The sequence below is a fragment of the Pseudochaenichthys georgianus genome, chromosome 9 (genome assembly GCF_902827115.2).
Source record: "Pseudochaenichthys georgianus chromosome 9, fPseGeo1.2, whole genome shotgun sequence".
Taxonomy (NCBI): Eukaryota; Metazoa; Chordata; class Actinopteri; order Perciformes; family Channichthyidae; genus Pseudochaenichthys; species Pseudochaenichthys georgianus.
Genome location: NC_047511.1, coordinates 46,236,590 through 46,259,111, shown reverse-complemented (window position 1 = coordinate 46,259,111; position 22,522 = coordinate 46,236,590). Strand labels below are relative to the sequence as shown.

The window sequence follows — 22,522 nt, the reverse complement described above, 5'->3', positions numbered from 1 at the left end:
CGTGACCTATTGAAAACTCCCTCCGACACAAGGTGCAGAAGACCCGAGACAGATGACACGGGCTTTACCCAACTGTCTTTTTCTTCCCACTGTTTGTTGTTAGACACAAGTATTTTCTTTTTAGAAGGGCCAGGGCCCAGAACCACATCCTCTCTCTCTTCTCCTCTTTCATTATCACCTCCTCCACCGGAAGCGCTCATTTTCCCACGCGACTGAACGGGCAACACAAACAATGATGCCTGCGGCCCAACGGAGAAAATCTCACACACACACGTGCGAGCATTGTGCCTGCCCTGTCAACTGAGCGGTCCTAGCGCCCTTACATACAAACACACAGGCACCCAGCCAGACACACTGCATTGCGCGCAAACAGAAACATATTTTTTATTTTTCCCTTTACACGGGAGTCCGGGACAAACAAAGTCCCGTACGGGACACGCCCCTTTTGGCTCAAATACGGGGCGTCCCGGCTAATACGGGACGGTTGGCAACCCTACCTGCAGCATGTGCCATCCGACCTCTGCAGCTCATCCAGAATGCAGCGGCTCGCCTGGTCTTCAACCTTCCTAAATTCTCCCACACCACGCCGCTCCTCCGCTCCCTCCACTGGCTTCCGGTAACTGCTAGAATCCACTTCAAGACACTGGTACTTGCCTACCATGCTGCGAATGGATCTGGCCCTATACATCCAGGACATGGTTAAACTGTACACCCCAGCACGTGCACGATGCTCTGCATCAGCCAAACGGCTCTCTGCACCCGCACTGCGAGGGGGACCCAAGTTCCCATCAGCAAAAACACGTGGGTTTGCTGTCCTGGCTCCAAAATGGTGGAATGAGCTCCCCATTGAAATCAGGACAGCAGAAAGCTTACACACCTTCCGGAGCAGACTGAAAACTCATCTCTTTCGACTCCACTTCGAGTGATAGAATTATTAACAAAGCACTTATATACTAATAAAGGACTGGCAGTAGCACTTGAGATGTTTTTGCTCTATGAAACCTGATGAACTTTATGATTCTGTTTTCTTCAAGTTTGTATTTTGTTGGTCGAATGCACTTATTGTAATTCGCTTAGGATAAAAGCGTCAGCAAAATGCAATGTAATGTAATGTAACGATTATTAAACAAGAAATAGTCGAATCAAGGGATCAAAGAAATTAACATTTGTGATTAATAGCAAATCGGTTGCAGGTGGGTGAAATCAGGCTTAGGGAGCAACGTATCACATGTAACAGCATTAGGTCATCAGGATACAAAATATGCAAATGTATTCCCTTACAGTTACAGAATCAAAATCAATCATCACAGGTACATTTGTGTAAAATAGGGCTCAGCAGGATAGCAATGATACAAAACATTTAGAAATCAAGAACAATACATCAAATCATCCTATATGGAAACTTGGAGCCCTCAATCCAAAATAAAATGGTTCAATCTCAATTTATTTATATAGAACATTTAAAACAACCTGCAGTTGACCAAAGTGCTGTACAGGCAATAACTACAATATAAAATAACACAATGGGAGTACAATAATAAAACAATAATTAAAAACATGATAAAAAGCACAATAAATAGAAACATATAAAAACACATGTTCAACTTAAACGCCAGTGCATAGAGGTGAGTTTTTAGCTGAGATTTAAAAAGTTCAATAGACTCAGCATGGATATGTGCTGGGAGGCTGTTCCACAGTCTGGGAGCTGCAACACTGAAAGCCCTGTCACCTCGGATTTTTTTCCTGCACCGAGGAACCACCAACATATTTTGCTGAGCTGATCGCAATGCTCTAGCTAGAGAATGGGGGTGCAACAACTCAGGAAGGAAGCCTGAATAGATCTGCCAAAACGGGTGTTACCTGGTCATAACGTCTCTTCCCAGTAAGAAGGCTTGCAGCCACATTTTGGACCAGCTGCAGGCGACGGATCAAACACTTATCAACACCAAGTTACAATAGTCTAAACTAGGGATGGGATTTTGAAAGCAAATGTATATTCGAATATTCGACCCCCCAAAAAACGGTTAACCGAAATGTAGATATCCTATAAAAAAATAATAACTTTTGGAAATAAATAAATACATGTTCAAATAAGTATAGAAACCAAGTCGAATTTGTCACATTTATTGAACTGGTGATCACAGTTTGACAGCTATAGGCCAACAGCTTTCATGTGCAGAGGCGATTCACAATCAGGCCAGCTGTAGAGAAGACCCTCTCAGCTGGAACGAGTGTTGACAGGGGGCGGGGGAGCACGCTCATGAACTGTTAGCGCCGGAACCTCGCAACGGATGCGGAGCGCATTTGGGCACGAGATGAGGTTTGAGTCTGCGTGATCTGCGTGTAGGGAGGGGCAGCAGCCATATCTTTAGCTAGATCTGATGGATTTGGACATAAACGCGAGTGAAGTATAACCGGACGCAAGAGAGATCAGCATCTGCAGCTCTGCCCGCTGTGAGGGACCGGTGAGCGGAACAAAACACACCTTTAGACCTAACACACTTAGCTATAGCATTGTTGTATACATTGCATTATTCAATTTGATAATATGTAATCAACTTAGGCATCCGTCCCAAAAAAAAAAAAAATTAATTAATAAAAAAATTATTAACTCATATTCGAATACCTGAATAATTATTCGAATACCTGAATAATTTCAAATATTCGATTAATCGTTTCCATCCCTAGACTAAACGAGACGTTATAAATAGGTGGATTAGCTGTACAAATTCCTTACAAGGAAGATAGAATTGTACCTTCCCCAGAAGCCGCAGCTGGAAGAAACTTGTCTTGACAACAGAGCTTATTTGTTTGTCAAATTTAAAATAGTTTTCGGCTGTAGGAGGCTAAGGGGCCGAGCCATCCAGGAGTTCACATTGTCCAAATATTAAAATCTCTGTCCTGTTTTCGTTGAGAGTCAAGAAGTTGATTTCCATCCATGATTGTATGTCTTTCAGACGGCTAAGCAAGGCAATCATAGATTCCTTATTTGCTTTTATAGGCAGGTATACCTGCAAATCATTTGCAAAGCAATAGTACGAAATGTTATGTTTATTAAAACAGTCAGTGGTTAACGTGTAAATCAGAAAATCAGCATGACAAAAACATTAAACATATTTTCGACTTATGTTGATAAAGATGGAGATAATTTAAGTGTTATATGAATGTTGTGCAACAATGTTAATCAGAAAGATTTTTCTCATGTGTGAACTGTCATAAGTCTTATGCATTGTCCTCTCCATCAGCTTCTGTTTCCATGTGTTCAGCTGAGCTGCTGATTGGAGGCTATGCCTCTCCGTTATCCTCAGTTTGAATTTCATTAAGGTGTGAGGACTGATGACCAACACACTTGTGTCTTTTGAAAACACCATGCCATTTAAATCTTCTGTCACAAACATTGCAGCCGTATATTTCCTCTCCTGTGTGGAGTCTCATATGTGTCTTTAAATTTCTATTCTGTGAAAAAGCTTTCTTACAGACTGGGCAGTTGAATGGTTTCTCTCCTGTGTGGATTATCATGTGGTCCTTTAAATGTATATTCTGTGAAAAAGCTTTCTCACAAACTGAGCAGCTGTATGGTTTCTCTCCTGTGTGGATTCGCATGTGTGCCTTTACATTTCCACTCAGTGAAAAAGCTTTCTTACAGACTGAGCAGCTGAATGGCTTATCTTCAGCACTACGTCGTGAATCACTGACAGATTCATGTCTGTTTTTCAGTGTGTTTGAGCCTGATGCAGGTTCTCTGGTCTCTTTCCAATCAGCACTGACTTCAGTGTCAGGTTCAGAACAGCCTCCAGTGTCGTCCTCAGTCTTTGGTTGTACACTGCTCTCTGGATCTGAGTTCCTGGCTGGTTCTGGTCCTCGACGGTCATCTCCATCAGCTTCTGTTTCCATGTGTTCAGTTTGTCTTTGATGACGCCGTGAGGACTGAGGTTTCTCTTTATCATCTTCACTCTTCACAGGGTCAGGAGTGAAAGTGGACTTGGTGATATCAGCCTCCTCCAGCTCCTGAAGCTGCTCACCCTCCTGACTGATCCTGAGTTCCTCCTGTTCCTGCTTCATGTGTTGGGGGGGCTCTGGGTCCTCCTGGTCCAGACTGGTGCCCCACTCCTGCTGGTCAGGGAGAAGCTCTTCTTTAACCACCACCAGCAGCTGGACATCTGCAGCAAACAGGAAGCACACAGTCAGAAAAAACTGTTAAGTGTTAGCATTTAAAAATCTAATCCCCATTAAAATGGGAGACATTTTGCAGCCCTAATTAATGCCTACTGGTCAATATAATTGCATGATAATTAATGTATTGATTCCTTATATGTAATGTTTTTACTTGTCTTTAAATCAAAGAAATAATTTTTCAGCTGAAGTGTTAATGAACGAATGAATAGTAGGGCTGGGCAAGTTAACGTTATGACACGTCTCAACCAATGAGAGCATTTTAGGCTGGCTTTAGACTGCTGCAGTGCTCACATGAACCTACATCACAGCTCTCTATAGGGTTTCATTTATCTTGAGAGTGGAGCCTCGCAGTTTTTCAGGTTGATATGTGAATCTCATTAGCTAGCCAACATGTATCTCGCAAATGTTTAGCAAAATATTAGACGTTAGGTCTACTGAAGGCCTAATAGCCTCACTTTTAATAGTTTGCAAAACATTAGCTAGCACTAGTGTTTTGCAGTTGCTAGCAGCTTATTGGGATGTTATGCTAGATAGACAGGCATTGTTTTGATATAATAAATATAATAAGTATTATTGTTAGTTAATTATGTCAGCCTGCAGCCCCACTTCTTGTCTCTCTCTAACTCATTGCAGATGGCTGCACTGAAGAAAAGGGCACAGAGAGGAAACCAGTTGTAAGATGTTTAAAAGTTCATTAAACTAATATATGCTTAAATGCATTTCAAAGAAGTTGTGTTGGAGTTTATGTTATTCTACATTTTGACACCAAGATTTTCTGATTTTACTGCAAATGTATATCGGTTTCCTTGATTACTAATAGCCGGTATCGGTATTGGCCTTGAAAACGCCATATCGGTCGATCCCTAGAACTGACCTGCTCTGTGTATCCGAAGCTGAGGCTGTAAAACAGCGTCCAGTAGTTTCTGGAGTCTCTCGTTCTCCTCTTTGGAAAGAGACAGCTCCTCCTCGTGCTCGGCTGTCGTTTTTTCAAACAGAGCAAATATCTCTTCAGCAGCAGCAGTGAATCGCTGCTTCAACGACAGCAGCATTTGGACGTTACTCATGTTTACTAGATCACCTTTTCCTGCAGACTCCGTTAAACACAGCGTTTCTCTCTCCATCAAACTCTCAATCTGACTAGTGTTGCTAACGTGTTTCCAGCTAGCATGCTAAGCTAGCTCCTATAGTCCGAGGTAAACGCTCCAGAAAAAAGAGCACTGAGTCCATTCGGAGGTTTATCCAGACACACAGATGATGGATCAGTAGTGCTGGAGCTCACACACACTTTATCAGGAACACAGAGAGAGAGAGAACCGTAGCGACGAGACGTCTCCTCGATCCAGATCAGAAAGAGCTGGGAACTTCACTTCTTCTTCTTTGGTGTTTATTGGCAGTTGGCAAAACAACTTGTAGGTGTATTACCGCCACCAACTGGACTGGAGTGTGGACAAGAGACTGCAGGAAAATACAAATCTAGATTATTTCATATTTAGCAATTTTCTTTATTAATTATTTCACTGTTGAAAAAACTCAGGTCTGTACCCAGATAGCAAAATATGAGTGAATCAATGTTGAAATATGGTTAGGCAGAAATATTGAATCCATATTGAAACCCGGACATTGAAATTAAACAGAAAGCGCAATTTGTTTTAATGTTGAATAAACGTTGGACTTTCAACCATAACTGACATATAATCAATGTTGATTCAACCATCATCTGAATAGGAATCTACATGCACATTTTTGGTTGATTTGACATTTAATCAGTGTTAGGGATCAATATTGATTCAACCATCATCTAAATGGGAATCTAAATGTAAAACTTACATTAAAATATTCAACTTTTCTAAGCATACTGTAACACATTAAAAAAGTGAATGTTTTTCACCAATGAGTTTTCTGCGTATAGGTCTACATCTTAACAGACCATTAACAAGTGCAACATCAATACTGTACTGAATGAAGTGGTCCAAACTTGTAAACATACACTACTACACCATGTATTGTTGGCAGACGATTGTTATTAGCTTGTTCAAAATTACCTTGAATTATCATATTTCCCAAAATGTATGAAATCAAACTAAAAATGACAGAAAACATGATTTTAATATTCAAATTTATTTTAGAAAACAGGCAGCAATGCGTCCCTGAGCAAGTATCTTAAAGTGTTGTTACTGACCTTTTTCTCTTTTATTTTCTTTACCTCACCTGTAACTGCTGAGACACTGAGGAACATGCACACTGGACTGACCTGGCAACCTGATTTCCACTGTACGTAATAGTATTTGGTTATGGTATATTATTTAAATACATCAAAGGCACATTGCACCCCCCAGAGACACACATGTATTGAGTGTGATATTTTGCATAGGTCATGTGAAATCATCTTTACATACTAGAAGGAGCGGCAACTTGTTTTGAAAATTTAATTTTTAATATCCGATAATACATTTGATCTGTTTTCTTTATTCTTCTCTCTTCCCAGCTCCATCCATCACCGTTCTCTGTTCCTGCAGGTCCTGCTTGCTAATCAATGCCTTATTTTTTTACACAATTACAAATAAAGTCAATGTATTGTATGACATGAAGTTGTGCTTCATTCGGAGTCAATAATAAATTAATTCTGCCTTCAACTGCAAAATGATTGTGGACTGCACCGACATCCATGTAGCTGCCCCCCAGTAAGATGAACCAAGCAAAGTTGACATAGTCAACATACAGCTGTGCTCTTAAGTTGACATGAAGAATTTGTGAAATATTGGTAATTATTTGGAAAAAATGCCTGACGATGCAGAAAACCTTTTTTATTTAGTAACAGTGGTCAGGTGAAGCATTTATCCCTACATATGTGTCACACTTAAAAGGCCAAACACACTGTTTGGCCTTAAGAGCTCTGTCTTACTTCCTCACTCTTGGTCCTCTTCTACCTGGAAATAAAGACAACTAAAACACATACAAGCTGAATGTTACAAGTGCTTCACAAGATAAATACAAGAGTGCAGATTGTTTAAACTATGGGTAGGGGGGCTATTTGGGAGGTTTAAATGATTGTTAGTAATGAATTATATAATTTTCTCATTGTAGACGAGCAGACAGGGAGCCAGATGAGAAAAGCAGAATATGCAGCTGCCATTTTCCTCATGGAAAAGAGAAAGGGCCAACTGTATTTGAGTGGACCAAAGAGAAAGGGAGCTCAGCGGTTAATCAGTCCAGCGACCAAAGCTACAGCAAAGGGCCAGAGTCTGCAGAAACTGACCCCAAATTCTCCGGCGTGCAGTCCACAGACACCGAACCTGGACCCTCCAGTGTGCAGTCCAGTTGCTCCGCAGACCTGGCAGGGGATACTTGGATGCGAATGGCCAAATATTCAGCAGCAGGCTTACCTGATGATGTCATCCGTATGGAAACAGGGCTTCCTGATCAGGCCATGTTTAAAAGGGTGGCGGGGTTGGCGGAGCGCTTTGAGGGCTCCATTGTCTATTTCGCTGGATGGAAAGTGGAGGGCATCCTGCTGGCAGACCAGGTCTTCATGGCCATGATGAAGATCCGGCAGAATTATCCTCACCTGCACCTTGCACAGCTGTTCCACTGCAGTACCGCAACAGTGGGTAATGTGGTGAACACCATGGTCCATCTGCTCCACAGGTTGCTGTTCGAGAAAATGATGTCCACTGTGCCCAGTAGGCAAAAAAAACAAAACAGCATGCCTGCTGCTTTCCAGTCCTCTGCCTTCAACTGCAGAATGATTGTAGACTGCACCGACATCCACGTGACCGCCCCAAGTCAGATGGACCAAGCCAAGCTGACATACTCCACGCCTCCTCGATCCAGATCAGAAAGAGCTGGGAACTTTACTTCTTCTTCTTTGGTATTTATTGGCAGTTGGCAAACCAACTTGTAGGTACATTACCGCCACCAACTGGACTGGAGTGTGGACAAGAGACTATGCAGGGAAATACAAATAAATAAAACTCTAGATTATTTTATATTTATCAATTTTCTTTATTAATTATTTCCCTAGGGAAAAGAAAGTTTGGGGCTCTCTGCTGGAACTGCTACCCCCGCGACCCGACCACGGATAAGCGGGAGAAGATGGATGGATGGATGGATGGAATTATTTCCCTGTTGAAAAAAATGCAGGTCTGTATTTAGAAACGTGCCTTTTATTTTGAAAACCTGAAACCGGAAGTCTGTTGGCTGGTTAAAAACAGCCGTTGAGCTTGTCAGTTGGTTATTTTTGTATTTGTTTGCACGTTTTTAATCAATATATTAGATTACACACAGGTTAACATGACAATCAAGGATCGTCCGTTTCATATAGTGATGGTGAGATGAAGCCTTATGAAGCTTTGAAGCTTTCCAGCCAATTGGTTCGCAAAAGGGTTCATCTCATGAGGCTTCATCATGGGCTTCATTTGAACACAAACCCCCCTGTTGGTCAAATTGTGCAAAACAGGCAGATTTGACATCTCAACAGTGTGCTCTATCTATCTCATACTGAGTTCCCAATGAGTAAAGCCTTAGAATAACTCTAAACAACGAACATTAAATCATATTTTCATGTTAACAATATTGTATTTATTCCAGTTTAATGATTGTGATTGAAAAGCCTAAGGAGGCTGCTAAACATTGCAAAGAGGGATTTGTATTCCTTAATAATATTCATAAACTTAACCATGTTGTAGCCTGAGAAAGGCTAAACCATATCAAAGAATATATTTATTAACTACATTATCTCATTTAGCTGTAGCTTTTATAAACAACAACACGTACTGTTCAGTCGTTGAACCAGGGACCCTGCGGTCATGAGTCAACTGCTTTCCAGCTGAGCCACAGCACACAAGCTCCCTGAAAACACTGCAACATATTTATTCCTGTATTTATTTATTCATGTTTTTATTCCTACATTTATTTATGCTTGTATCTATTTATACTTATGTTCCGACCTCTATATAAGTGAGGGTCTGAGCTCTCTTGATTCCATCGTGTCACCGGGCCCGGGTACAGGAGGGGTGATATGGTTGTTATTATACATCCATGGGTTATGAGCGTTGTGGTTCAACGGTTCAACTGAATCTGAATCGCTTCCTGAAGCAGTCGCGTGGTATCGACAGGCAGCGAGGCTTCGTTTGTCATCGATGACGCCACTGGCCCAAAACGATACAAGCCTCGGTACATGCTTCACAAAAAGCTTCGGGGATTACTCGACACACGCTCCGAAGCCTCGGCGCAATACGTAACATCACTAGTTTCATATCTGTAACAGTTTCACCACTGATAACATATTTCTGGAGGAATACAAGCTCCATGTCCGCTTCGTCTCTGAACAGCAGTTCACACGGGACTATGAAGTAGTGAGTATTGTAAACAGTTCATAATATCGTGATAGTTCAGACTGGACTATCATTCAATGAGTAAACATATCACGATAGTTCAGACTGCACCGTCATTCAGTGAGGAAACCGTTTTTTTATTCAAGCACATATATTAATTTGTTGTATACAAAAAGTAATGGTCCATTTCAGAATAATACATATGATATGGTTTATAATTATTGATCATTAAAGTGTTCTCAAAGCTGGTGAAGGTGCAGCTAGTTTGAATGACTTTGTATACTGCATGGTAGCTTGTGGATTTACTCCAGGTGGAACTAAAGTCTGATTTAACACTTGATTATATTTCACATCATTCATCCAGATCTGTAAAGTAACTAAAGGTGTTAAATACATTTAGTGGAGTAAAAGCAGTGTTGTAGTCAAGTCACCAATTCACGAGTCCAAGTCACCCTCGAGTCACCACTCTTCGAGTCCGAGTCCAAGTCCGAGTCACCAAGGGAGAGTCGTAGTCGAGTCCGAGTCCAAGTCCGAGTCACCCAAGGAGTGTCCAAGTCGAGTCCGAGTCCGAGTCATCATTACCTGTGTTCGAGTCCGAGTCCAATTCCGAGTCACTTAAGAAGAGTCCAAGTCAAGTCCGAGTCACAAGTCTTCATGTATTAATCTTCGTGGATATATGTTTTGAAATGTAGCTGCTCCTCTACATTGCTGTTATCCTGTCTATTGAACTGCTGTGAAGCGAGTTTGGCTACAATTCTTGTAATAGGTGCTATACAAATATAAAGCTTATTTCTAATATTCATATTATTATATATAAATAAACTATATTTAAAATGAGTTACCTTTTAGAGAAGTGATTATATTTGTATGCCAATATTTTCCTATGGTAAAGTTTTCGTTTTGCACTTTTATTTTGATAGTAATAAGATTGGGACTCTTATTTTGAAGGAACTTTTACAATCAGTTTATGGATAAAGATTTAGCCCCAGAAAGCACATGGCTACTTAGCATGCAAAATGATGTCATTCTGCATGTTAAGTAGCCATGTGCTTTCGTGTTATCAGCTGAATCTTTATTTATTGATTAGATCACGTTACTCTGATGATAGTGTTCAAGACAGCCTATATGTCTGAACTCGACCCTTAGAGTAATGTGTTACGGAGCCTTCTCTTCTATATTGTTTCCACATAACGAGCATTTTGCGCTGCTCTTTTCCAATGTGGAAGCAGAATGTGTGAAAGCATACAGCACGATGCGGGGTGTGTCTGTAGACATCTCTAGACTGGAACAGCGGGGCCCAGTACGTGAACTCGCCATACAGGATAGAGGACATCAGACTCCAGAGAAAATGTGCTCGAGTCCGAGTCCAAGTCGGAGGTCAATGTACGAGTCGAGTCCGAGTCATCGTGGGGGGGGGGAATTCACGAGTCCGAGTGCGAGTCCAAGTCATCCTGTGCGAGAATTCACGAGTCCAAGTCCGAGTCGCGTCAATCAGTGCGCGAGTCCGAGTCAAGTCACGAGTCCCGAAAATCGGCACTCAAGTCCGACTCGAGTCCGAGTCCAGGACTCGAGTACTCCATCTCTGAGTAAAAGTACACCAGTTACCTCTGAACTGTAGAAAAAAAGAAGTACAAAGCATACAAGGGACTCAAGTAACTCTAAATTATCCTTAAGTACCGTACTTGAGTAAATCTACTTAGTTACTTCCCACCTCTGATTATGTTCATTATTGACACTCAGGTGCTGAGGAGCCTTGGCTGTGTGATGGACGCACAGTTTGAGGATGTGTTCAACAAGGTGAGAACTTTTATTTTAATGTTTGATGTGCCTCAGGAGCAGAGGCGGAAGAAGAACTCAGGTCTTGTACTTGAGTAAAAGTAGAAGCATCAACATATAGTTAAGGTACCAACAGTAACAAAGTATTTTATAGGTTTTATAGTGTTCCTTTGTGGGATCATTACTTATTGTATTGTAATTTGTTATTATCATACCTCCTTGTGTCCCTTGAACTGTTATATTATGCCTTTATGCTGCATGTCTACAAAAATGATTATTTTTTTGTTAATTTTGGAAGTTTAACCTCCGCTGTAAAAAGTAAATTGTTCACTGTTTTGGCCAAAATAAAGACACTTATTATTTGTATTTTTCATTTATTTTCATAACAAAACATGACAAAAGAAAAGCCATAACCCCAAAAAAAATAGATTTTGTGGAAATGCCACTTTTGGCGCGTTTCCACTGCAGCGCGGAGCCCGGTTTAAGAGACCTGTGACGTCAGTGGCCCGTTTTTGGTTGCGTTTCCACTTGGCCTATAGTACCTGCTAGCGGGTCCTAATTCACAGTTGTTCTGGCCCCATAAAATCGTGGTTCTAGGGCCAGGGAACAACCAGGCTGAGTATGTGACGTCAACACTCTCGACTGCTGATTGGTGAGAGAGAATCGTCACAATCGGCGCGCGAGATAATCCCTACCGTCGCATTTGTTTGCAGCCAGCATTTTTGTAAACAGCATTTTTGTTAACAGAGGAGCTACAAAAATGGCAAAGAAAAGCATGCCGTGGTCGGTCGAGGAAGTGACGACGTTCCTACATCACATTGCAGATGATAAGATCCAGCGGGAGCTCGACGGGACAACTCGCAATATAAAAGTGTTTCAGTAGGTCGCTACACTGATGGCCACAAGCGGTTACTCAAGGACTGTCGTGCAGTGTAGGGAAAAGCTCAAAAAGATGAAGAGTGAATATCGCTTAGTCAAATATAACAACACGAGTGGTGCCTGTAGGAAAAGCTGGAAGTGGTTTGAGCTAATGGACACCATTTACGGCCATAGACCGGCTAGCGTTGGAAGGGAGGGAGGCCTGGACACTGCAACGGCGTTACTGGAGTCTCTGCATGGTAAGTTTTTGATAACGCTCTGTTATTTGCTTGAAAGCGTTGTGTCCCTATCTGTTCTAAAGCTCACTTCTAACAAAGAAGTCTATTTTATCCTTACATTTATGTTCAACAACCCATGCTTTTATGGAGCCCCGAAGACTAGCTAGCTAGCTAGTGCAGATAGCATTAGCTAGAGCTATTGTTTGCTAAAACCATATGTGCCATTGTTTACGTTCAGTTTTTCTTTTCTATAGTAGTTATTGCTATTTATAGTATTGTGCTGCAGTAGTTTGGAATTAACAAGTCATGTTTCTGTTCTAGGTGATTACATTGGGACTAGCGAGGAGGAACAGTCCCGAACAACGTCCTCTGCATCAACTCCAACAGAACAAACTCCAACTCGACCAATTCGACCACACACGGAACAAACCACAACACGAGCACAGACACCAACGCCGAATGCCAACTCGACACTGCTGCGTGGTGTTGAGAGCTTCATAGTATGTTGAATACTTAAAACGAAAGTTAGTTATAATCAAATATAATCAATTATATTCTTGTATAACCCACAATGAAAATGCTTCATATTTTAGGTTTTTCTATATTTACAGTATAAACCAAGTGGTTTGATAAGTGAGTGTTAGACCTATAATGATTTATGGGTGTCAGTGATAAGAGAGTAGGCAGTTTCTTCCCTCTCCTCTCACAGCAGTGCACAGGGAGGGGGGCTCCGGACTTAAGGAGAAATACATTGAGGCCTCAAAAAGGTGGTTATGTCATGGCCATGGAATATGTCCAGTCCTGTGCATCAGTGGCCATGCCCAGTTTGTTTCATTGGTTGGGTATAGAGGAGGTGTTTTTGGGGTTTCTATCCGGTTTTTTGAGCATTAAAAGACTGGATTTTTGGGAGGGAGCGAGAGAGAGGGGGGTTCCCCTGGTATACTCTCTCCCGGTAGGCTCTGGCCCTCAGAGCTGGGTAAATAGCTCTCGGTAAGGTTCTCTCTGCCTGGAAGACGTTATTAAATGTAACAGGATCTTAGAGTTAGTGATCTTAGTTAGCTCTGCCTGGAAGACATTATTACATGTATCAGGATTTTAGATCTAATTAGAAAACCTACTCCATCATGAGGAAATTCCTTTTGAATTTCGTCGGAAGACTTTAATGGGAGAAAATGAATTAAGGTTTTAGATAAAAATATAACCCCAGCATGATATGTTTCGTATGATTATAATGTGTTAAAGAGAGAAGGTAAAACCCCTGTATTAGTTTGGACCTATTTTTCTTCAAATAAACTGATCCCACCTTTTGGATTGGGACAACTAAAAGGACATCTGTGCTCTCCTGTCCTGCTTCAAAGGTAAGAGTGCACCCTGCCACACACACGCTTAGGTAGGAACACACCTCATTTACTGATACCAAAATCCTTCGGGATCGCTTAAACAGATTAAAAAGAGTTGTCTGAATTGAAACAGCAGTTAATTAAACCTGGTTCTTCAGGAGTTAGTAGAGGTGAGATCTTGCTGACCTTGGTGGATCTGAGCCAAGCAGTAAACTTACATAGACTCACTGACTTCGGTCAGGTCAGTTAGTAGGTCTGAGTAATTTACCGGAATAAATTATCAGGACCTCACCGACTCTAAACATTGTGGTTCTAGGTAAGAAATAGGCTGGAATTGTGACTTTTTTTAAACTTCAGATCATCCATCGTCAGTAAGTAAAATAAGCTTTACCACTGTGTGGGAATGCTCTGTTACAAGTAAAGTAACTAGCTAGTAAGCAGCTAGTAAAATTGTGTGTGACTTCCTATCATATACATATATTTATATTCATTATCAACAGGCTGGAAATTCACAATCATTGTAAACATCTAGGGCCAGAACTTTCTTTAGTTCATCCTTACTGTTGTTCTGTTTATACATGTTATTCTTATATCCTTGTGTGACCTGTACCTGTCCTGTGTTTTTCATTCTTATTGCTAATTCTTATTGCTATAATTATCTTGTCACCCAGGCAAGAGGAAACGAGGAGGAGAGGATCTGGCCCAGCAAGAACGGCAACTGGCCCAGCAGAAGGAAGACCGGGCCCAGCAGGAGCAGCACTTGAACCGGATCTTGGGGGAGGCGAGGGAGGCGAGGGAGTTGGAAGCAGCCTTGAGAAGGGAGGAGATCTCTCAAGCAGAGACCTTTTAATTTAGCCTTCCTGCGCACTCTTGGCCAGATGCTAGGGGGAATGGGCAGGCGACGTGCCCCGTCTCCTCCGCCTCTGTGATACAACAAGTAACCTCTGGCTGAGATTATATTGTTTATTTACATTTGTACTTTCTTGTTTATTTTTACAATCAATGTCATGCCTTTTTTATGCTGCTGCAACAAAACACTTCCCAAATTGGGTTCAATAAAGTACTTCTTTGACTTATCTTATTGCTTGTTGATAAATAATTGCACCCAACAGCAGAAAGATGGCATAATCTAGGCGTCCCTCTGCAGTCAGAAATATCATAAACACCATCATCGTCCACAAAGCACTGTACAGGGGTTTATGGATTTAAGAGAATACTTATCACAGTGAAACCTTTATCATCTGTTGCAATTAAAGCAAATAAGAGAATAAATAATTGGTTAAATAATACATTTTAACTCTTTTGCAGGACAACTCTGCATACTGATTGAAATTGAGTTTGCTAGCTTGAGGTCCTCCTCTGAAACATAACATTACATATGTTGTAATGGTATTAAGAATACATGATAAATAAATAATACATGTCGTAAAAATTTCTCAATTGTAATACCCTCAAACACATTGCTTATATATTTCAAAGAGAAGAGAGAACAAAAGAAAACACCTATACAAAGAGAGCGGTGCACAGCGCTTAATATTTACTTGCACGACATTTCTGTTTATCTGTTATTGTGTTGCTCTGTTGGAGGAGCCTGTGACCTAAGATGTGTCATAACTACACTGTATATGTTCGTATGACAAAATAAAAACCTTGAACCTTGAGGCTGTGTCTTTCAGACAAACCATCATAATCATATATTATTTTATACTGTGGATACTTTAGCCTCCATCCATGTTTACAATGTGTTACACTTGCATTTATGAATATAGTTTTGCTGTGTTTTACACTTTTGCATTTATGTTTATAGTTTGCTTTAATATTTGCTTAATTTATTAGATTATTATTATGGGGCAGTAAGTACTGGTGCTTGAAATTCAAATATTTACGAAATAGTCAATTCTGATAACATTTGTTTTGTTTTGTTCAGTCTACCAAAGGCGCTGCAAATGTTCTTGTTGTATGTCACATGTTCTTCTGTCAGCCGTCCAGTGTCAGGGAAGGGTTTTAAGAGCCAGTTTTGCAAGGGATAGGCATTGTCTCCCAGGATGTAATAGCCAGCATTCACCCCACCAATGTTCCTGGCGCAAGGTGGAAAGTAGTTGCCACGACTTACCAAGCTTACCAAGTAGCATTGTAGTCTAGAAGAAGAAGTAGTAGTAGTGATTCATCTCTGCTTGTCAAGCGGACATCTTTCAGTGGATGTCTGCTCATCAGCTCAAGCTCAACCTTGACAAGACTGAACTGCCTTTCCTTCCGGGAAAAGATTGTCCCACTCTTGACCTGACTATCAACATTGGCACCTCTGTTGTTTCCCCGACTCAGACTGCAAGGAATCTTGGTGTGATCCTAGATAACAACCTGTCCTTCACTGCAAACATCGCTGCTACAACCCGCTGCTGCAGATACACGCTTTACAACATCAGGAGGACGCGTCCCCAGCTGACCCAGAAAGCAATGCAGGTTCTGGTCCATGCTCTCGTCATCTCACGCCTAGACTACTGCAACTCCCTCCTGGCTGGTCTACCTGCATGTTGGGTTGCCAACTTCCAGAAATGGAGAAACGGGAATATGTTCGGGTTTCTGGCGGATTTAGTTACTTTTTTTGTACTTTATTTCAGTGTTAGGGTTATGTTATTTAATTATATTGGGGGAGCCAGCCCCTAGGGTTCGAAAAAATGGTTGGGGTCTGTGTAACTCAAACCATGCTTAACTGTGTGATACACTGATGTTACCTCACATGCAGCAACTTTGTCTTGTTCTGCAGTTGAACTGTCGAAGAATTTAGTTATATTTAAATGCACCTTTATTTTGTGTTGCTCGCTTGTACATTTCTGTGCCAGCATGCTGTTTCAGGTCGTTTTCTCCACCGTGACCTATTGAAAACTCCCTCCGACACAAGGTGCAGAAGACCCGAGACAGATGACACGGGCTTTACCCAACTGTCTTTTTCTTCCCACTGTTTGTTGTTAGACACAAGTATTTTCTTTTTAGAAGGGCCAGGGCCCAGAACCACATCCTCTCTCTCTTCTCCTCTTTCATTATCACCTCCTCCACCGGAAGCGCTCATTTTCCCACGCGACTGAACGGGCAACACAAACAATGATGCCTGCGGCCCAACGGAGAAAATCTCACACACACACGTGCGAGCATTGTGCCTGCCCTGTCAACTGAGCGGTCCTAGCGCCCTTACATACAAACACACAGGCACCCAGCCAGACACACTGCATTGCGCGCAAACAGAAACATATTTTTTATTTTTCCCTTTACACGGGAGTCCGGGACAAACAAAGTCCCGTACGGGACACGCCCCTTTTGGCTCAAATACGGGGCGTCCCGGCTAATACGGGACGGTTGGCAACCCTACCTGCAGCATGTGCCATCCGACCTCTGCAGCTCATCCAGAATGCAGCGGCTCGCCTGGTCTTCAACCTTCCTAAATTCTCCCACACCACGCCGCTCCTCCGCTCCCTCCACTGGCTTCCGGTAACTGCTAGAATCCACTTCAAGACACTGGTACTTGCCTACCATGCTGCGAATGGATCTGGCCCTATACATCCAGGACATGGTTAAACTGTACACCCCAGCACGTGCACGATGCTCTGCATCAGCCAAACGGCTCTCTGCACCCGCACTGCGAGGGGGACCCAAGTTCCCATCAGCAAAAACACGTGGGTTTGCTGTCCTGGCTCCAAAATGGTGGAATGAGCTCCCCATTGAAATCAGGACAGCAGAAAGCTTACACACCTTCCGGAGCAGACTGAAAACTTCTCTTTCGACTCCACTTCGAGTGATAGAATTATTAACAAAGCACTTATATACTAATAAAGGACTGGCAGTAGCACTTGAGATGTTTTTGCTCTATGAAACCTGATGAACTTTATGATTCTGTTTTCTTCAAGTTTGTATTTTGTTGGTCGAATGCACTTATTGTAATTCGCTTAGGATAAAAGCGTCAGCAAAATGCAATGTAATGTAATGTAACGATTATTAAACAAGAAATAGTCGAGTCAAGGGGTCAAAGAAATTAACATTTGTGATTATTAGCTAATCGGTTGCAGGTGGGTGAAATCAGGCTTAGGGAGCAACGTATCACATGTAACGGCATTAGGTCATCAGGATACAAAATAGGCAAATGTATTCCCTTACAGTTACAGAATCAAAAACAATCAGATAACAGGTACATTAAAATAGGGCTCAGCAGGATAGCAATGATACAAAACATTTAGAAATCAAGAACAATACATCAAATCATCCTATATGGAAACTTGGAGCCCTCAATCCAAAATAAAATGGTTCAATCTCAATTTATTTATATAGCACATTTAAAACAACCTGCAGTTTACCAAAGTGCTGAACAGGCAATAACTACAATATAAAATAACACAATGGGAGTACAATAATAAAACAATAATTAAAAACATGATAAAAAGCACAATAAATAGAAACATATAAAAACACATACAAATGTTCAACTAGTATTAAACGCCAGTGCAAATATGTGAGTTTTTAGCTGAGATTTAAAAAGTTCAATAGACTCAGCATGGATATGTGCTGGGAGGCTGTTCCACAGTCTGGGAGCTGCAACATTGAAAGCCCTGTCACCTCGGATTCTTTTCCTGCACCGAGGAACCACCAACATATTTTGCTGAGCTGATCGCAATGCTCTAGCTGGAGCATGGGGGTGCAACAACTCAGGAAGGAAGCCAATGAAGATCTGCCAAAACGGGTGTTATGTGGTCATAACGTCTCTTCCCAGTAAGAAGGCGTGCAGCCGCATTTTGGACCAGCTGCAGGCGACTGATCAAACACTTATCAACACCAAGTTACAATAGTCTAAACTAGGGATGGGATTTTGAAAGCAAATGTATATTCGACCCCCCAAAAAACGGTTAACCGAAATGTAGATATCCTATAAAAAAATAATAACTTTTGGAAATAAATAAATACATGTTCAAATAAGTATAGAAACCAAGTCGAATTTGTCACATTTATTGAACTGGTGATCACAGTTTGACAGCTATAGGCCTACAGCTTTCATGTGCGGAGGCGATTCACAATCAGGACAGCTGTAGAGAAGACCCTCTCAGCTGGAACGAGTGTTGACAGGGGGCGGGGGAGCTCGCTCATGAACTGTTAGCGCCGGAACCTCGCAACGGATGCGGAGCGCATTTGGGCATGAGATGAGGTTTGAGTCTGCGTGATCTGCGTGTAGGGAGGGGCAGCAGCCATATCATTAGCTAGAACTAGCTAGATCTGATGGATTTGGACATAAACGCGAGTGAAGTATAACCGGATGCAAGAGAGATCAGCATCTGCAGCTCTGCCCGCTGTGAGGGAACGGTGAGTGGAACAAAACAAACCTTTAGACCTAACACACTTAGCTATGGCACTGTAGTATACATTGAATTATTCAATTTGATAATATGTAATCAACTTAGGCAAAATGACTAACCATCATGCAACGCACTAGCAAGACGTTGAGAGTCAAGAAGTTGATTTCCATCCATGATTGTATGTCTTTCAGACGGCTAAGCAAGGCAATCATAGATTCCTTATTTGCTTTTATAGGCAGGTATACCTGCAAATCATTTGCAAAGCAATAGTACGAAATGTTATGCTTTATTAAAACAGTCAGTGGTTAACGTTTAAATCAGAAAATCAGCATGACAAAAACATTAAACATATTTTCGACTTATGTTGATAAAGATGGAGATCATTTAAGTCTTATATGAATGTTGTGCAACAATGTTAATCAGAAAGATTTTTCTCATGTGTGAACTGTCATAAGACTTATTCATTGTCCTCTCCATCAGCTTCTGTTTCCATGTGTTCAGCTGAGCTGCTGATTGGAGGCTATGCCTCTCCGTTATCCTCAGTTTGAATTTCATTAAGGCATGAGGACTGATGACCAACACACTTGTGTCTTTTGAAAACACCATGCCATTTAAATCTTCTGTCACAAACATTGCAGCTGTATATTTCCTCTCCTGTGTGGAGTCTCATGTGTGTCTTTAAATTTCCACTGTGTGAAAAAGCTTTCTTACAGACTGGGCAGTTGAATGGTTTCTCTCCTGTGTGGATTATCATGTGGTACTTTAAATGTATATTCTGTGAAAAAGCTTTCTCACAAACTGAGCAGCTGTATGGTTTCTCCCCTGTGTGGATTCGCATGTGTGCCTTTACATTTCCATTCAGTGAAAAAGCTTTCTTACAGACTGAGCAGCTGAATGGCTTATCTTCAGCACTACGTCGTGAATCACTGACAGATTCATGTCTGTTTTTCAGTGAGTTTGAGCCTGATGCAGGTTCTCTGGTCTCTTTCCAATCAGCACTGACTTCAGTGTCAGGTTCAGAAGAGTCTCCAGTCTTGGGTTGTAAACTGCTCTCTGGATCTGAGTTCCTGGCTGGTTCTGGTCCTCGACAGTCATCTCCATCAGCTTCTGTTTCCATGTGTTCAGTTTGTCTTTGATGAGGCTGTGAGGACTGAGGTTTCTCTTTATCATCTTCATTCTTCACAGGGTCAGGAGTGAAAGTGTACTTGGTGATATCAGCCTCCTCCAGCTCCTGAAGCTGCTCTCCCTCCTGACTGTTCCCGAGTTCCTCCTGTTCCTGCTTCATGTGTTGGGGGGGCTCTGGGTCATCCTGGTCCAGACTGGTGCTCCACTCCTGCTGGTCAGGGAGAAGCTGTTCTTTAACCACCACCAGCAGCTGGACATCTGCAGGAAACAGGAAGCACACAGTCAGAAAAAACTGCTAAGTGTTAGCATTTCAAAATCTAATCCCCATTAAAATGGGAGACATTTTGCAGCCCTAATTAATGCCTACTGGTCAATATAATTGCATGATAATTAATGTATTGATTCCTCATATGTAATGTTTTCACTTGTCTTTAAATGAAAGAAATTATTGTTCAGCTGAAGTGTTAATGAACGAATGAATAGTAGGGCTGGGCAAGTTAACGTGTTATGACACGTCTCAACCAATGAGAGCATGTTAGGGTGGCTTTAGGCTGCTGCAGTGCTCACATGAACCTACATCACAGCTCTCTATAGGGTTTCATTTATCTTGTGAGTCGAGCCTCGCAGTTTTTCAGGTTGATATGTGAATCTCATTAGCTAGCCAACATGTATCTCGCAAATGTTTAGCAAAAATATTAGACGTTAGGTCTACTGTAGGCCTAATAGCCTCACTTTTAATAGTTTGCAAAACATTAGCTAGCACTAGTGTTTTGCAGTTGCCAGCAGCTTATTGGGATTTTATGCTAGACAGGAACAGACAGATTTTATGCCCTAGAGACAGGCATTGTTTTGATATAATAAATATAATAAGTATTATTGTTAGTTAATTATGTCAGCCTGCAGCCCCACTTCTTGTCTCTCTCTAACTCATTGCAGATGGATGCACTAAAGAAAAGGGCACAGAGAGGAAACCAGTTGTAAGATGTTTAAAAGTTCATTAAACACAATATATGCTTAAATGCATTTCAAAGAAGTTGTGTTGGAGTTTATGTTATTCTACATTTTGACACCAAGATTTTCTGATTGTACTGCAAATGTATATCGGTTTCCTTGATTACTAATAATCGGTATCGGTATCGGCCTTGAAAACGCCATATCGGTCGATCCCTAGAACTGACCTGCTCTGTGTATCCGAAGCTGAGGCTGTAAAACAGCGTCCAGTAGTTTCTGGAGTCTCTCGTTCTCCTCTTTGGAAAGAGACAGCTCCTCCTCGTGCTCTGCTGCCGTTTTTTCAAACAGAGCAAATATCTCTTCAGCAGCAGCAGTGAATCGCTGCTTCAACGACAGCAGCATTTGGACGTTACTCATGTTTACTAGATCACCTTTTCCTGCAGACTCCGTTAAACACAGCGTTTCTCTCTCCATCAAACTCTCAATCTGACTAGTGTTGCTAACGTGTTTCCAGCTAGCATGCTAAGCTAGCTCCTATAGTCCGAGGTAAACGCTCCAGAAAAAAGAGCACTGAGTCCATTCGGAGGTTTATCCAGACACACAGATGATGGATCAGTAGTGCTGGAGCTCACACACACTTTATCAGGAACACAGAGAGAGAGAACCGTAGCGACGAGACGTCTCCTCAATCCAGATCAGAAAGAGCTGGGAACTTCACTTCTTCTTCTTTGGTGTTTATTGGCAGTTGGCAAAACAACTTGTAGGTGCATTACCGCCACCAACTGGACTAGAGTGTGGACAAGAGACTGCAGGAAAATACAAATAAATAAAACTCTAGATTATTTCATTTTTAGCAATTTTCTTTATTAATTATTTCACTGTTGAAAAAACTCAGGTCTGTACCCAGATAGCAAAATATGAGTGAATCAATGTTGAAATATGGTTAGGTAGAAATGTTGAATCCATGTTGAAACCCGGACATTGAAATTAAACAGAAAGCGCAAATTGTTTTAATGTTGAATAAACATTGGACTTTCAACCATAACTGACATATAATCAATGTTGATTCAACCATCATCTAAATAGGAATCTACATGCACATTTTTGGTTGATTTGACATTTAATCAGTGTTAGGAATCAATATTGATTCAACCATCATCTAAATGGGAATCTAAATGTAAAACTTACATTAAAATATTCAACTTTTCTAAGCATACTGTAACACATTAAAAAAGTGAATGTTTTTCACCAATGAGTTTTCTGCGTATAGGTCTACATCTTAACAGACCATTAACAAGTGCAACATCAATACTGTACTGAATGAAGTGGTCCAAACTTGTAAACACACACTTCACCATGTATTGTTGGCAGACGATTGTTATTAGCTTGTT

The 22,522-nt window shown here is 41.4% G+C and overlaps 2 protein-coding genes across 2 annotated transcripts; both read right to left on the bottom strand.

Moving 5' to 3' along the window:
- Positions 1-3,033: 3,033 nt before the first annotated feature.
- Positions 3,034-5,536, bottom strand: LOC139432862 (zinc finger and SCAN domain-containing protein 31-like). Its single transcript, XM_071204474.1, has 2 exons — positions 5,051-5,536; positions 3,034-4,160 (listed from the first exon to the last, which is right to left on the bottom strand). Exons 1-2 carry the CDS (start codon positions 5,295-5,297, stop codon positions 3,286-3,288), a joined length of 1,122 nt encoding a protein of 373 aa, XP_071060575.1. The 5' UTR covers positions 5,298-5,536; the 3' UTR covers positions 3,034-3,285.
- A 13,766-nt stretch (positions 5,537-19,302) lies between these two features.
- On the bottom strand, positions 19,303-21,849 carry LOC117452231 (zinc finger and SCAN domain-containing protein 5B-like). Its single transcript, XM_071204475.1, has 2 exons — positions 21,359-21,849; positions 19,303-20,438 (listed from the first exon to the last, which is right to left on the bottom strand). Exons 1-2 carry the CDS (start codon positions 21,603-21,605, stop codon positions 19,576-19,578), a joined length of 1,110 nt encoding a protein of 369 aa, XP_071060576.1. The 5' UTR covers positions 21,606-21,849; the 3' UTR covers positions 19,303-19,575.
- Between the last annotated feature and the right edge of the window lie 673 nt (positions 21,850-22,522).

Excerpts from the sequence above, each read along its gene's own strand:
- LOC139432862 (XM_071204474.1), bottom strand. The coding sequence starts at position 5,297 with ATGGAGAGAGAAACGCTGTGTTTAACGGAGTCTGCAGGAAAAGGTGAT. Across the intron at positions 4,161-5,050 it reads GCTTCGGATACACAGAGCAG|ATGTCCAGCTGCTGGTGGTG; the intron begins GTCAGTTCTAGG and ends TGTTTGCTGCAG.
- LOC117452231 (XM_071204475.1), bottom strand. The coding sequence starts at position 21,605 with ATGGAGAGAGAAACGCTGTGTTTAACGGAGTCTGCAGGAAAAGGTGAT. Across the intron at positions 20,439-21,358 it reads GCTTCGGATACACAGAGCAG|ATGTCCAGCTGCTGGTGGTG; the intron begins GTCAGTTCTAGG and ends TGTTTCCTGCAG.